The sequence below is a fragment of the Otolemur garnettii genome, unplaced genomic scaffold (assembly GCF_000181295.1).
Source record: "Otolemur garnettii isolate 467f Iridium unplaced genomic scaffold, OtoGar3 scaffold00005, whole genome shotgun sequence".
Taxonomy (NCBI): domain Eukaryota; kingdom Metazoa; phylum Chordata; class Mammalia; order Primates; family Galagidae; genus Otolemur; species Otolemur garnettii.
Genome location: NW_003852400.1, coordinates 33,865,832 through 33,880,272, shown reverse-complemented (window position 1 = coordinate 33,880,272; position 14,441 = coordinate 33,865,832). Strand labels below are relative to the sequence as shown.

Below are 14,441 nucleotides of genomic sequence, written 5' to 3'. Positions count from 1 at the left end.
CTAATCTGAGACAAAATGAAATAGACTAAAGTATTTCTGTAATTCCAGAAACAGAACATTTTGTGGCAACAGTAATATGAACGCAGAACTCATTATTGGACACCTGTACAAGAAAATTTTTGAAGTAATGAGCCAAGAAAGAAGGAGATGATAGGTATGTGTCATGTAAATGTATACAATGCACATCACCTAGCTTCCGTATCTGAGCCAAACCCTCTCATGAAAAGTGGGAAAGAATGAACTTGAGGACTGAAATTCTCCAGGTTAGGCTCCTTAGAGGATGAGACCAGGAAGGGAGACTGTAGAACTCAGAGCAGCTGCCGTCCACTGATTAAATTAGGAGACATTAGGAAAACATGCTCCCCAAAGGAGTCACAGGACAGTGAATATCTATGCAGTAGGAGGAGAAAACCAGCACTCAGTGAGCATCATGAAGGGACTAGGGTTGCCGGGGCAAACGTAGGAAAGTTGGGACATTAGAGGTCCTTCCCTATTTTATCAGCTAGCCCAGGTTCAGCTGATAAATAATGACCAGGAGAAGTATGCATCTTTTTAGCATACTAAGTTCCAAACTCAACAAACTAAACTCTTTGCCTCCAAAGACCACTGCATTCCCTTATCCCAGGCAGTTTACAAATCCAGTGTCTCCCCCAGGAGCAGAGCCACTCTCTCTGCCCATCTTAATTTTATCACTAGTACAGAGGTCATCACATTTACTGTTATATTCTGTCAGTAGCACAACAAGCAGAAGAATAAGCTATGTCAAGTAGGATGCTTTGGGCTCCAAGCAACTTCTAAGCCCAACTCAAATTGGCACATAGAATAAGAACATTAATGATCTCACATATCAACAAGACCAGAAGTTGTGAGAGCCTCAAGTCTTGGTAACACCCTGATTCTCTGGGCTCTGCCTTTCTCTAAATGTTGGATTCAGAAACTTGGCAGGATAGTTCTTGCCTTCACATCCAAGAAAACCTCCAGAGGGAACAAGGAACCTCTCTTCTATTGCTCTTTTTCACGAATCTGGAAACCTGTCCTAGAAGGCTCCCAGCAGATGTGCCCTCACATCTCCATTCCAATGGGGTTATATGTCCATTTATATAGACTAGTCACTCCCCAGGAGGGTGGAATTATCCTGATGGGTTTAGACAGCTCAGAATCCACCCCTGGACCACCTGCTTGAATAGAATGGGGGGGAGGGGAATGTACAAAACCCAAACTCAAATTTCTCTTAAATAGGGAAAAGGAGATAATGGACAACCCAATAATGTCCTCACAGACCTCAATAAGTATTGTGGGTTGAATGAGTGAATAAACAAAAAAAGATGTGTTCACATTGTTTAACTCTTGCTGCTTTATTTTTAGTAGCCTAAGATAATCACTAATGAGGCTCGGCACCTGTGGCTCAAGCGGCTAAGGCGCCAGCCACATACACCTAAGGTGGCGGGTTCAAATCCCCAGCCCAGGCCCGCCAAACAACAATGATGGCTACAATCAAAAAATGGCTGGGCGTTGTGGCGGGCACCTGTAGTCCCAGCTACTTGGGAGGCTGAGGCAGGAGACTCGCTTGAGCCCAGGAGTTGGAGGTTGTTGTGAGCTGTGATGCCATGGCCCTCTACCCAGGGGGATAGCTTGAGGCTCTGTCTCAAAAAAAGATAATCACTAATGTGAGAACAATGCTGATCATTAATTCAGATCATTCTTAACAAAATGTTACAGTTCTAAATATTTATATTCATATTTGAGTATTAATGTTTTCCACCACAATTGTCCACATTTCTACAAGTGGCATAATATCTTCTTGGTGGTCAACCTGGCATAATAACAGATTTTCAAGAACTCAGAATTAAAATTTTATGTATTAACTTTGATGAAATTCTATAGTAGTCAATATGTCCCGTAGAGTTTAGGATCTGAATAAGACTAATTTTTGATGGAATGTGAATACTCAGGCAATTTAATACCAATTACTGGTCAATAAGTGCCCTTTAGCACATGAATGGATTAATACACTGTGGTATATGTATACCACAGAATACTATTCAGCCATAAAAAGGTACAGATTTTGTATCCTTTGTTACAACTTGGATGGATTTGGAAAATACTCTCCTAGGTAAAGTATCACAAGAATGGAAAAACAAGCATCACATGTACTCAATACTCATTTGAAACTTGTAGATTAACAACAACACGATCACATGAGAAAAAACCTCAACTGAAGGAGAGAGGGAGAAGAGGAAGCAGAGAGAGTGGGAACAATTGCCTGTCTATGGCACAGTCCCTGGGTGGAAGGAACAGCTACAACTTGGACTTTACAAATGCAAACAATGTCACCTAATGGTGTGTGCTCTCACATCAGTTTGAAATTTGTTAAAAAATTAAAAAAAGAAAACCCACTGTAGGTGATTCACCTATTCCAGGGTCACTCAAGTCCTGTCTCAGGTATGATATCCTTTCAGTGTTTCATGGACAAAAGAAGTCTGTTTCTCACAGAAAAAAAGTAAGTGATGATGATTTTGTCAATAACATAGTTTGTTTCACACAAATAACCAAACGCAAGAAAATAATTCAGCATCTTGTTGCATTCCTTCCCTGCTTCAACCACTTTCAAAACAAAAGAAGGCAGCGCAGTCGATAGCTCATGCAGTCCCTTCCTAGTGCACGAGGCCTCTGCAAGGCAAGTGTGTGCACATTCAATGAGTGGTGGGAGGTCCCACGATAGCCACCGCCAGAAAGAAAGCAGAAAAATATTATAAAATCCTTAATTACACTTCTCTCTTTGGACACACTGCCAACTTTTGTACACGTTCTTTCCTTCCAAACTGAACACCATCAAACACCACAAGGAACACCCACTAAAAACAAAAATTAGTCACTGTTGCTGTGCCTGATGATTTCCATGTTTTTCTAATCAGAAGTTGCACAGTGTGACCCAGGATAATTTGTGGCGGAGTGTTTTTTAAAGAGAGTTTTGAACTCCTACGCTCTTAAGTGGTGCATGCACTTTCCATTTCACTGGTGCATGCACTTTCCATTGTTAGCCGCCTGGGCCTTGAAGGTATTTGTGCTGTTCTCCCAGAAATTATGAGGTTTATGTTTATAGTTAATACTAGAGCACTTTCATTTTCCATTTTTCCACTCAGTTTTTTTTTAAGAGACTAAAAATGCAATAAAATATTGAAATATTTTCATAAACATAGCTATTTAAAGATTCAGTGCTGTGAGTCTGGACTACTGCTCAACAGGCAGACTACTGCTGAAAACACAAATTATTTTTTTTTTATTAGCTAATGTTCAAAAATCTAAATTTAAAATGCTAATATTGGGTTCTCAGTGTACTGTATAAGGAACAAAATACAAGCCATTGGAAAGCTGAATTTTTGAAAGGTGAAAACAACTTACTGATTAGCTAACTTGTAATGACCATCTGGGTTTGAATTTTAGTTTAGTCCTGCTCTTGTACTTGGGAAAAGCTTGGAGTCCTACACTCAGGCCGCCATTACTGCCTCCTATACCCTAGCCTCTAAAAGAAGCTCCAAAGACTGTACTCAGTGACCATGAGATATGTTCCCTTAGTTGGGGACATGGTGGCCTGGTGCTTGACACTTCCTAAGGAAGCCAAATCAGTTTGGGTAGCATATAGGTGGTACTAATCCTCTTGACCTCTCACTCAAGAGCAAAGGTGTGTGAGTCTTTGGAACTGGACCACTAAAGGAATGTCGACTTGGGGCACTTAACCAGGGATTCTGTCAAAGGGGGTAGTTTGCCAAAGCCAGGAGACTCTCAGTTGTTAATTAGCCCTAGAATGAAGGTGAGGTGAGGTCAGCAGAAGCTGCTGAAGAGGACTCAGTGTTAGAGAAGCCTAGAAGGGAAGCTTCTGAGTAACCCATAAAGAGAAGGATCAACTTTGAACATCTGTTAGTACCAGCAGTATCACAACACCACCCCTTTCCATACCAAACCTGGAGAAGACTGGGAGAAGGTGAGGGAGATGAAAACAGCCAATCACACCACATAGGTAACACAGTAGGCAGGGCCAGCAGCTGTCACCTCTCACTGGTTAAGGAGTAACTCACTTGTGAATGAAGATTCCCATTATGAAGTGAGACTATGACTTACTTTCACACAAATGGACTGTAAGATTTTGTATTACCTGAGATGAAAAATGTCATGAGACTATCCAAGTGTTCTGCCACAAGCCTGGGAAGGAATAGCCTTCACAGAGCGGTTTTGACAGAACATGAGAGATAAAAGTAAAAGTGCAGGCTCGGCGCCTGTGGCTCAAGCTGCTTAGGCGCTAGCCACATACACCTAAGGTGGCAGGTTCGAATCCAGCCCAGGCCCGCCAAACAACAATGATGGCTGCAACCAGAAAATAGCCAGGCGTTGTGGCAGGCGCCTGTGGTCCCAGCTACTTGGGAGCAGAGGCAGGAGACTCACTTGAGCCCAGGAGTTGGAGGTTGCTGTGAGCTGTGATGCCACAGCACTCTACCCAGGGGGACAGGTTGAGGCTCTGTCTCAAAAAAAAAAAAAAAGTAAAAGTGCAATCTGATAGCATCGCACAGATTGTCCTTGTTCAACGTAATGTGTGTGTGTCTGTATGTATAGGCATGTGAATATATATATGCACACATAAAGTATATACTAGATATATATGCCAGATTTATCAGATATATAGTTAAACATCAGTTTCTTACTTAAATTTAAATTTTAAATATTAACACTTTTAAGGATTATCTCTATTAAAGACAAGAGATTAAGGTAGTAATTTAATTTTAGCAATTGACAGATAATATATACTACTACCTTGTTATGATGAAGCCATAAGTATTTTAAGTTTTTAAACCTAGAAAGATCCATGACCTCTGTCAGCTGCCTGGAAAGAAAAAAAAAATATGTGAACATCAGCAACGATTAATTCACATGTACAGCTGGTCACATAGTTAACATGACTTTGGAATAAGAGAAAAGTCCTCTCTGTCCTTTCAAAACTGTTGGCACACTTACCTGCTCATTTCTGGAATTCTACCATTATCACTTCCTTCATTTGGATTAAGAGTTTGTCAGCTAGTTAGCAAAAATATACACCCCAGTATTACTGAATTTATTGGGATCTCAATTCAAAACAAATTTTACTGGATCAAGGGTAAAGGGAGAAATGTGAAGATGATGCTGGAAGTTTAAGTAAATGTGAAAAACACAGTTGACTCCTTCAATGTTGCCTGAAGGATTGTCACTTTGGAGTTAGTACTGGAATTGGCCAGACTGGACTAATGGAAATTGCAGGACTCCAAGAGACAGAGATAGAGTGAAGTGCTCTAATTTCCCTTTATTGTTTATTATTTATAGAGTCAGAATATTATCCATCCTTCTGAAATGATGTCAAACCTTAGCTATCCTAGTCCTTACTGCTAAAGTAGCTCACTCAACAAAGGGGCAGATGCCGGGTGGGGAGAGGTGTTGTCTGAGGATATTTGCACATTTTACTGATGTGGCCAGGAGTATGCATGGGTCTTTTATTTCTCAGGTCAGAAACTGTGGGTACCAAGGTACATATATCTCTGTTTATTTATCAAACACTTATAAAGAACATATTGCATACCAGAAACTTTCTGAAGCACACAAGAAAATACTCATGTAATTCTTATTACTTATATTAATTCATTTATGGTAACATTCTCTCAATTGTTTTTGATCTTAGGACACTGAAGGACTAAAATTTTCCTAACTTTTATGAAGACATACTCTTTTTTTTTTTTTTTTTTTTTTTTTTTTGAGACAGAGTCTCACTATGTCACCCTCGGCAGAGTGCTGCAACGTCATAGCTCACAGCAACCTCCAACTCTTGGGCTTAAATGATTTTCTGGCCTCAGCCTCCCAAGTAGCTGGGACTACAGGCACCCACCATAATGCCCAGCTGTTTTTTTGTTGCAGTTGTCATTGTTGTTTATCTGGCCAGGGCCAGGTTTGAACCCACCAGCCTGGGTGTATGTGGCCAGCACCGTAACCACTGTGCTATGGTCACGGAGCCTGAAGACATACATACTTTTTAAAGCATGCAAACAACATTTCTAAACAAAATAAATTTTTCTCACTCTTTATATTGAATAATTTCAAACCTGGGAAAAGTTAAAGGAACATTATAATGAACACTTGCATAACTGTCATAATTTTTAATGTATTTCCACACTTACGCTCATTCTATCTAAATTATATATTTATTGGTTGATAATTTTCTTGGTGGATCATTTGAAAATAAGTTGCAGGCTTTTTTATTCTGGGCTCCTCAGCCTAAATAGTTCAGGATGTCTATCTCCTAAACAGGACATTGTCCTGCAGAGCCACAATGCCGTCATTGCACCTAAGAAGATTAAATTGAATTTAATATCGTCTAGTATGCTCTTCATATTCAGATTTTCCCCATTGCCTTTACATTTCTTTTCTTTTTCTTTTTTTAATTAAATCATAGCTGTGTACCATTTCTTTTATAGTTTGTTTAAATTCCATGCATTGCAGTTTCAGTTAGTATAACCCTTTAGTCTTTTAAAACCTAATCATCTTCCTTTTTCTCCTTTAATGATTGTTTGAGAAGTTTGGGATAATTTGACAGAATGCCTCACATTCTTCTTAATGAACAAATTCAAGGAAGATCATTTCTACTTCTCAGTTATATGGTAATTGTTGAATTATATCAGGAGGTGAATGTCAGTGTGTTCACACCTGGTGAAGCTAAATTTAGTCATTTGGTTAACATAGTTATCTGCCAGTTCTCTCCATTGTAAAAGTACAAATTTTCTAATTGTGTCATGTGAGATAATAATCTGAGATCATATGTGTATCTTATTCCTTGACAACTATTTACTCAATGGCATTAGCTTTAATTGATGGTCCTCTCTTGAAGGAATAAATGAATTTGGGATTATAAAATGATGTTTTCTCTAATGTACGTATGTATGTATGAAGACAGAGTCTCTGTCACCTTTGGTAGAGTGCTCTGGCATCATAGCTTGCAGCAACCTCAAACTCTTGGGCTGAAGTGATGCTCCTGCCTCAGCCTCCCTTCCAAGTACAGTAGCTGGGACTACAGACACCTGCTACAATGCCTGTCTAGTTTTTTCTATTTTCAGCAGAGATGAGGTTTTGCTCTTGCTCAGGCTGGTCTTAAATTCCTGAGCTCAAGCAATCCATTTGATTGGCCCACCTTGGCCTCCCAGAATGCTAAGATTACAGGTGTGAGCCACTGTACCAGCCTTCTTTCTACATGGTATTCTTCTATAAAAAACATCTGCGCCTCTACTTTTTTTATCTCATTTATTCTCTTCCTCACCTTCCTTGGATTGAAATAGTTTTTTCTTAATCTTTTATCACTTAAAAAAATTCTCAAATTATTTCATACAGAAAACTTTTCAAGGGCAGTGCCTGTGGCTCAAAGGAGTAGGGTGCCGGCCCCATATGATGGAGGTGGTAGGTGGTGGGTTCAAACCCAGCACTGGCCAAAAACTGCAAAAAAAAAAAAAAGAAGAAGACTTTTCAAGCACAATCCTATATCATTTTGACATGTACCATTAGACCTTGAGTCTTTCCCTGGCATAACAAAGTATTTCAGACTCCACCAAAGCAACTTTTCATAGGAAATTTACACACATAATACATTCTCACCTCCCACCATGCCCTGTTTCTTGGAAGAAACACTTGGACCTTGGCACACATTACCTTTCGCATTGGACAATAATGATAATATGTTGGCTGGGTGCACTGGCTCACGATTATAATCCTGCACTCTGAGAGGCCAAGGTTGGACCTCTTGAGCTCAGAAGTTCAGGACCAGCCTGAACAAGAGTGAGACCCTGTCTCTACTAAAAACAGAAAAACTGGCCAGGTGTCATGACAGGTGCCTTGGGAGTCTGAGAGAGCTCCTTGAGAGTGTGAGGCAGAAGGATCGCTTGAACACAGAAGTTTGATGTTGCTGTGAGCTAGGCTGATGCCATGGCACTTTAGCCTGGGGCAACAGAGCGAGATTCTATCTCAAGGGAAAAAAAATAGTATATCAACTTCATCTGTCCTTGTGATAAATAAAAAGCAATCATTATATGGTAGCATCAGAGGGTCTCATGCCTCACTTAGAGTATTTCCCATAAAAGTTATATTACTTTTCTAAGTTACCATTACTTTTCTTATAGTAGTAAACGCCAATTACTGAATTGTCAGTGATTAGTTAATATAATAAGATGATTCAGTTTTTAAGGATACTTTAACTCCTTTAAGTTAAAAGTATTTATTCTGTACAAAAACTCATCTTAAATCAATAATGGGTGTTGCATTCTAAGGTGAAGCCAATAAAAATAATGAGAGCTAATTCTTCTACTGACAATGGCAGTTACTCATGTTGACAATAATATGTCAACAGCTTGTCCTAGTGTATGTTCTCTGTTATCACTCAAGAAGACATCGGTACGATGTTTCTCATTTTCCAGGAGTAACAGAAACTTAGGCAAATAACCAGTTCGCTAATTTTATTGGCCTCTGGACTGCGGCATATTTTTTGTCCCCAGCTGGATTAAATGGTGAGTTAGTATTCTTAGGATATAGAAAGTGCTGTGCTTCATGCAAGAACAGTATTAATTACCCACTGTTGGGAATCAGTATTTCTATTTTTGTAGCGTTGTAAAGCTATTCCCATTGTTACCTACTTACCCTAGTCATCAACAGTGTACAGTGGTCAAAATCATGAAAGGCTTAGAGATGCAATCTTTTGACCACATGAAGTGTTTATTGTTATGGTAAAACTAGCTGATCAAGGGTTAAAGCATGACCTTAAACATGCCAGAATTCTCTGCCATACCTGTTTTATGCTAAAAAATATATTTTTAAAAATTTCAAATTGATCACATATTTATTCCCTTACTACCAAGAGATCCAGAGCCATTCCAAAGATAAATGTTTTTTGCTGTACTTATACAAGTAAATATTTATTATTAATAAAAGAAATATGTTTATTAATAAAGAATTTCTTTAAATCATGAGAGATAAAAGTGATTCAATTCATTCTTAAAGTCAGGCATTTACTTTATAAACAAGCTGAGTTCCAAAGATTACATATGAGTAGAAATATGTCAAGCCTATTTTAAGATAATATTAGAATGCACAGGTATTAAGAAAAGTAAAAGTAAAATGAAAGAGTAGAAGTAGGGTCATTGTTAATGAAAGGCCAACTGCAGTGTCATTTATAGGCTAGTGAAAACTGTGGTGTCAGAGTCTAATCTTACCCACAACTTTCTCTTCATCTTATACCTGGGTTCTAGCTCATGTACTAGAACTACTGTGTAGAAATACCTACTTTGTCATCTGCCACCTTGGGGAGTTCCAGTGGAATCAAAGAGGGCCCTTTGTTAGTATAGGGGAGGGGTTTTCCTACTTACTTGTAAGTACTAGTACAGGTAATATGAGGAGCTGCAGTATAATAGGGGTGATTATTATAGGAAGAGTATAATGAGCCATTGTTCCTAATAATTACAATAACATTAACAGGACTAATGCTTGAGCACTTACTGGGTATCAGGCAGGCCCTCCTCTAACTTTTACAAACACACATACATAATCTTCCCAACAACCCTGTGAATAAGGTAGTATTATTATACACAGGGAAAAGGGTTACAGGTGAAATACAGGAGGCTGGTTACATGTAAATTTCAGAGAAACAACTACTGTTCCAAGTACTGTGCGGGAAATACTTTTACTAAGAAAATTTTACTCATTGTATCTCTGAAATTCAAATGTAACTGGATGTTTTATATATTTATTTGGAATCTGACAACCCTAACAGGGAGGTGAAAATGGAAAAAGATGTTTGAATCCATTAAACATTGCAACGTAATACTCTTTCATTTTTTTATGTAAGATATACTTACTTCTTAGAAAGAAACAACTCAAAGACATCAGCATCACTCTTGTGGCCATATATCTTTAGCTGATCTTCAACTGCCTGATAACATATAATTAATCTGTCAAACCACATTCCAATGAGCAAAAACACTGAGGCATTTGCAGTCAATAACAATAATGTCTACAAGGAGATCAAAAGGAAAGGGAATATGGAAGCAAACACTCCAAACTGGTAAATACCAACAATACAATTATATATTATTTACTCATTTTTGAGACTGAATTTCATTATCCTTAATTCTAGGCATAAGTGCGTAAATAATTATTTATCAGAAAGAAAAAAATGTATATGTGTACATACACATACATACACCAAAAACCAAGTTTCAATTCTCCTGGAGGCAGAGAAATTCGGTCTATTAAGTATTTACTCTTAAGTTCTTCCTGAACATGAAAAGTTAGTATTTGATATGTTTCTTACATTTATAGAAGACACTCAGTATCAGGGTTGGAGGCGGAGAGAGGAGGATTTAATGTATGTTATTATGGGTGTTTGCCTTTTGGCTTATCACATTATGCTTGGCAGCCAGTAAGTTCTCAAAAATTGTGAAATGAATGACTAAAGAAGTGAATAAATATCATTTTCCTCTGAATAAATAAATAAATAAATTTTCCTGCTTTATAAGCAACAGCATCTTCATTTTTTATGAGTTATTAACATTCAGACACTGTGGGAATTTTTGGTGGAGAAGCATCTTTTATTCCCATAGGTTTCGTTTTGAAAATACAAATCCAGCAACAGCTATTTAAGTACTAGCTTTTTCTTCTTAAGTTCCTTTCTAAACTACAAAATTACATTTCGAGGCCACAAGATCTAAAACCATATGAAAAAATAAGATTCTGTCTATAATTTGCCATGAAAGAGCAGAGCTAACAGGACATAACACAAGTGAAAAGTCTAATCATTGCAATTCTGAAATCTAACAGACATTTTAATTATCAGAGGCAAAACCTTCACTGAGTTTCAGCTGGGATTTGTTAGGAATGATGAAGTGATAATTGACTTATACACTTTTGTATGTAACTTACAAAATTTTGACAGTGGTTTTGCTATTTAGCAGAAGACTTGCAGAAGAGTTACATTTAGTAGATGAACAAACATGGAAAGAAGGGAGGAATCTGTAGCTATCACCGTGATGGAGGGCAGCTGTAAATTTATAGTCTCAAACTTCCCTTCATTGCTTGTTAAGCACCTTGAGTCTATGGTTTTGGAGAATTCCTAGGCCCAGGTTCATCATTTCCAAGTGGTTCTCAACCTTCCTAATGCCTCCTAATGCTGCAACCCTTTATTACAGTTCCTCATGTTGTGGTGACCCCCAACCATTAAATTATTTTCGTTGCCACTTCATCACTGTAATTTTGCTACTGTTATGAATTGTAATATAAATATCTGACATGCAGAATATATTTTCATGGTTCCAAAGGGGTTGCGATCCATAGGTCGAGAACCACTGCCATAGAGTATTTTCATTACTACATTATACAAGATGAATCTGGGGCTTGGACAAACCTATTGGATCAGGCTTAGGCATCTTCACCCGGGGATTTTAACTTAAAGTTCTAAACTATCAGCTTCTACTACATATGATCACAACTTTGCAAAGTGTTTGGTTTATTTAAGGCAGCCAAAGTAGATCTAAAATCTTGCGGCCACCTATTAAAATGATAAATTTTCCTTTAAATTGATCCAACCATTCCACATCCAGCACTCAGAAACATACAGATAAATGTGAATATCATTGCTTGTTTTAGCATATTCTGTCTGCAGTTGTGACATATATCCTATTAATTGAAATATGGGTTAAATTAAGATGTGACCTCACAATGCAATGTGCAGTAGTTGAAAAAATTAGAGAAAAAGTTTGAGGTTAATTTTAAGTGTCAGCTTGACTGGCTTATGGGACCATTTTATTCACATTAGAACTTCAAAATAAGAGTCAAGGCTGTCAAACTCTGCTGCTGCTCCAGCAACTAACTTTGTTATATTCTAAAGTCTTTGCTGTCCTTTCAACAGTGTTCACATTATCTTCACCAGGAGTACATTCCATCTTAAGAAACAACTTTTTTCTTTATAATTTTTTTTAAACAGGGTCTAAATCAGGGGTCCTCAAACTTTTTAAACAGGGGGCCAGTTCACTGTCCCTCAGACTGTTGGAGGGCCGGACTGCAGGTCCTGGGATGAGTCAGTTGCTAAGCAGGACAGGCAGCTGCGGCAAAAACACCCGGTGGGCTGGATGAATGTCCTAGGCAGGCTGCATGTGGCCCAGGGGCTGTAGTTTGAGGATGCCTGGTCTAAATCCATTGCCTGGATTGGAGTGCAGTGGCATCCCCATAGCTCACTATAGCTTCAAACTCCTGGGCTTACGTGAGCCTCCTGCCTCAGCCTTCTGAGTATCTGGGACTACAGGTGTGCACCACCACTTCTGGATAATTTTTTCTGTTTTTGGTAGAGATGTGATCTCACTCTCTTGCTAAGGTGGTCAAGTGAACTTGCCTCAGCCTTCCATAGTGTTAGGATTACAAGCGTGAGCCATCATAGCAGCCTTGAGAAACTACACTCTTTGCTTATTCCTCAGAAGCAAGTTTATTTATTTAAGTTGTATGGTGAGATTGCAGCAATTCAGTCACATCTCCAAATTCCATTTCTAATTCTAATTCTCTTGCTATTTCCACCACATTTGCAGTGACTTCTTCAACAGAAGTCTTCCTCAAAGTCACCCATAAGGGGTGAAATCAACTTCTTTCAAATTCCTGTTAATATTGATATGTTATTGCATTACTCCTCCCATGAATCATTAATGTTCTTAATAGGCTCTAGAACAAGGAATCCTTTTGAGATTTTCAATTAGAAAATGACTATCTATGGCAGATATAGCCTATAGAATTAATTCTTTAAAGTTAGACTTTAAAGTCAAAATGATGCTTTGATCTACTGGCTGTAGAACAGATGTTGTTAGCAGGCATGAAAACACTATGACTCTCCTTGTACCTCTCCATTAAAACTCTGAGGTGAAAAAAAAATTGAGTGACCAGGTGCATTGTCAACGAGCAGTAATATTTTGAAAGGAATCTTTTTTTCTGAGCAGTAGGTCTCAAAAGTGGGCTTAGAATATTCAGTAAATCATCCTGTGCACAGATGTAGTGTCATTCAGGCAGCATTATACCATTTATAGGGCACAGGCAGAGTACATTTTGCATAATTCTTAAGGGCCCTAGGATTTTCAGAATGGTAAATGAGCATTGGCTTCAACTTAAAGTTACCAGCTGTATTAGCTCCTACTAAAAGAGTTAGCCTGTCCTTTAAGCTTTAATGGCTGGTATTAATTTCTCCTATCTAGCTGAGAAAGTCCTAGATGGCATCTTCTTTCACCAGAAAGCTATCTGGTTTACAATGCAATCAGCCATTTAGTGTAGCTACCTTCATCAGCTATCTTAGCTAGATCTGGATACCTTCCTGCCCCTTCTCCATAGGCACTTGCTGCCTCACTTTGCACTTCCATGTAATGGAAATGGCTTCTGTTCTCAAACCTCATGAACCAGCCTCTGCTAGTTTCAAAGTTTTCTTCTGCAGCTCCTTACCTATCTCAGCCTTAATACAGTTGAAGAGAGGGTCTTGCTAACTAAAGAATTAGGCTTCGGCTTGAGGGCATGTTGTGGCTGGACTGATGTTCTATATATACCACTAAAACTTTCTTCATATCAGCAATAAGGTTGTTTCACTTTTTATCATTCGTGTGTTCCCTGGAGTAGCACTTTAAATTTCCTTCAGGAACTTTTCCTTTGCAGTCGCAACTTAGCTGTTTGGTGCAAGATGTCTAGCTCACAGCCCTTCTCAGCTTTCAACATGCCTTCCTCGTAACCCTTAATAATTTCTAGCTTTTGATTTAAAAATAAGAGATGTAAGACTCTTCCTTTCCATTTGAACATTTGGAGGCCCTTGGAGGGTTATTAATTGGCCTAATTTTAATATTACTTTGTCTCGAAGAATGAGGAGTCCTAAAGGGAGAGGGAGAGACTGAGGAATGTCTGGTCAGTGGAACAGTCAGATCACACCACCATTCACAGATTAACAGGCATGGTTCTTGGTGCCCCAAAACAGCTACAACAGTAACATCAAAGACCACTGATCTTTGGTCATCATAACAGATACAAATAGTAGTGGAAAAGTGTGAAATATCATGAGAATTAACAAAATGTGACACAGAGACAGGAAGTGAACATGTCCATTTGGGAAAAGGCGCCGATAGACTTGCTTGATGCCGGGTTGCACAAACTTTCAACTTATAAAAAATGCAGTATCTGCAAAGTATAATAAGGCAAAAGGCAATCTGGCTGTACTGTCAGCCTGGATCTCTGAGAATATGTCAGGGCAGGACTGACAGGTGGCCTGGCCCGTATAGAGTGAGGAAAAAGAGAAGTAGGATATGGGCAGAAAACGTGAAGAAGTCCACAAAAGAGAGGAAGTAGGGGAAGAAAGGGTGAGGCATGGCGGGGGGGGG

General features: G+C 38.7%; 1 protein-coding gene across 1 annotated transcript in view; it reads right to left on the bottom strand.

Annotated features, from left to right (window-relative positions):
- The window catches only part of LRRC72 (leucine rich repeat containing 72), a 44,580-nt gene extending 34,513 nt beyond the window's left edge, over positions 1 to 10,067 (bottom strand). Inside the window, exons 1-2 of the mRNA XM_023507687.1 lie at positions 9,909 to 10,067; positions 4,807 to 4,876 (exon numbers count right to left, since the gene is read on the bottom strand). Of these exons, the coding sequence (XP_023363455.1) occupies positions 4,807 to 4,876; positions 9,909 to 10,015 (177 nt within the window). The 5' untranslated portion in view covers positions 10,016 to 10,067. The remainder of the gene's footprint in view (positions 1 to 4,806; positions 4,877 to 9,908) is intronic.
- Between the last annotated feature and the right edge of the window lie 4,374 nt (positions 10,068 to 14,441).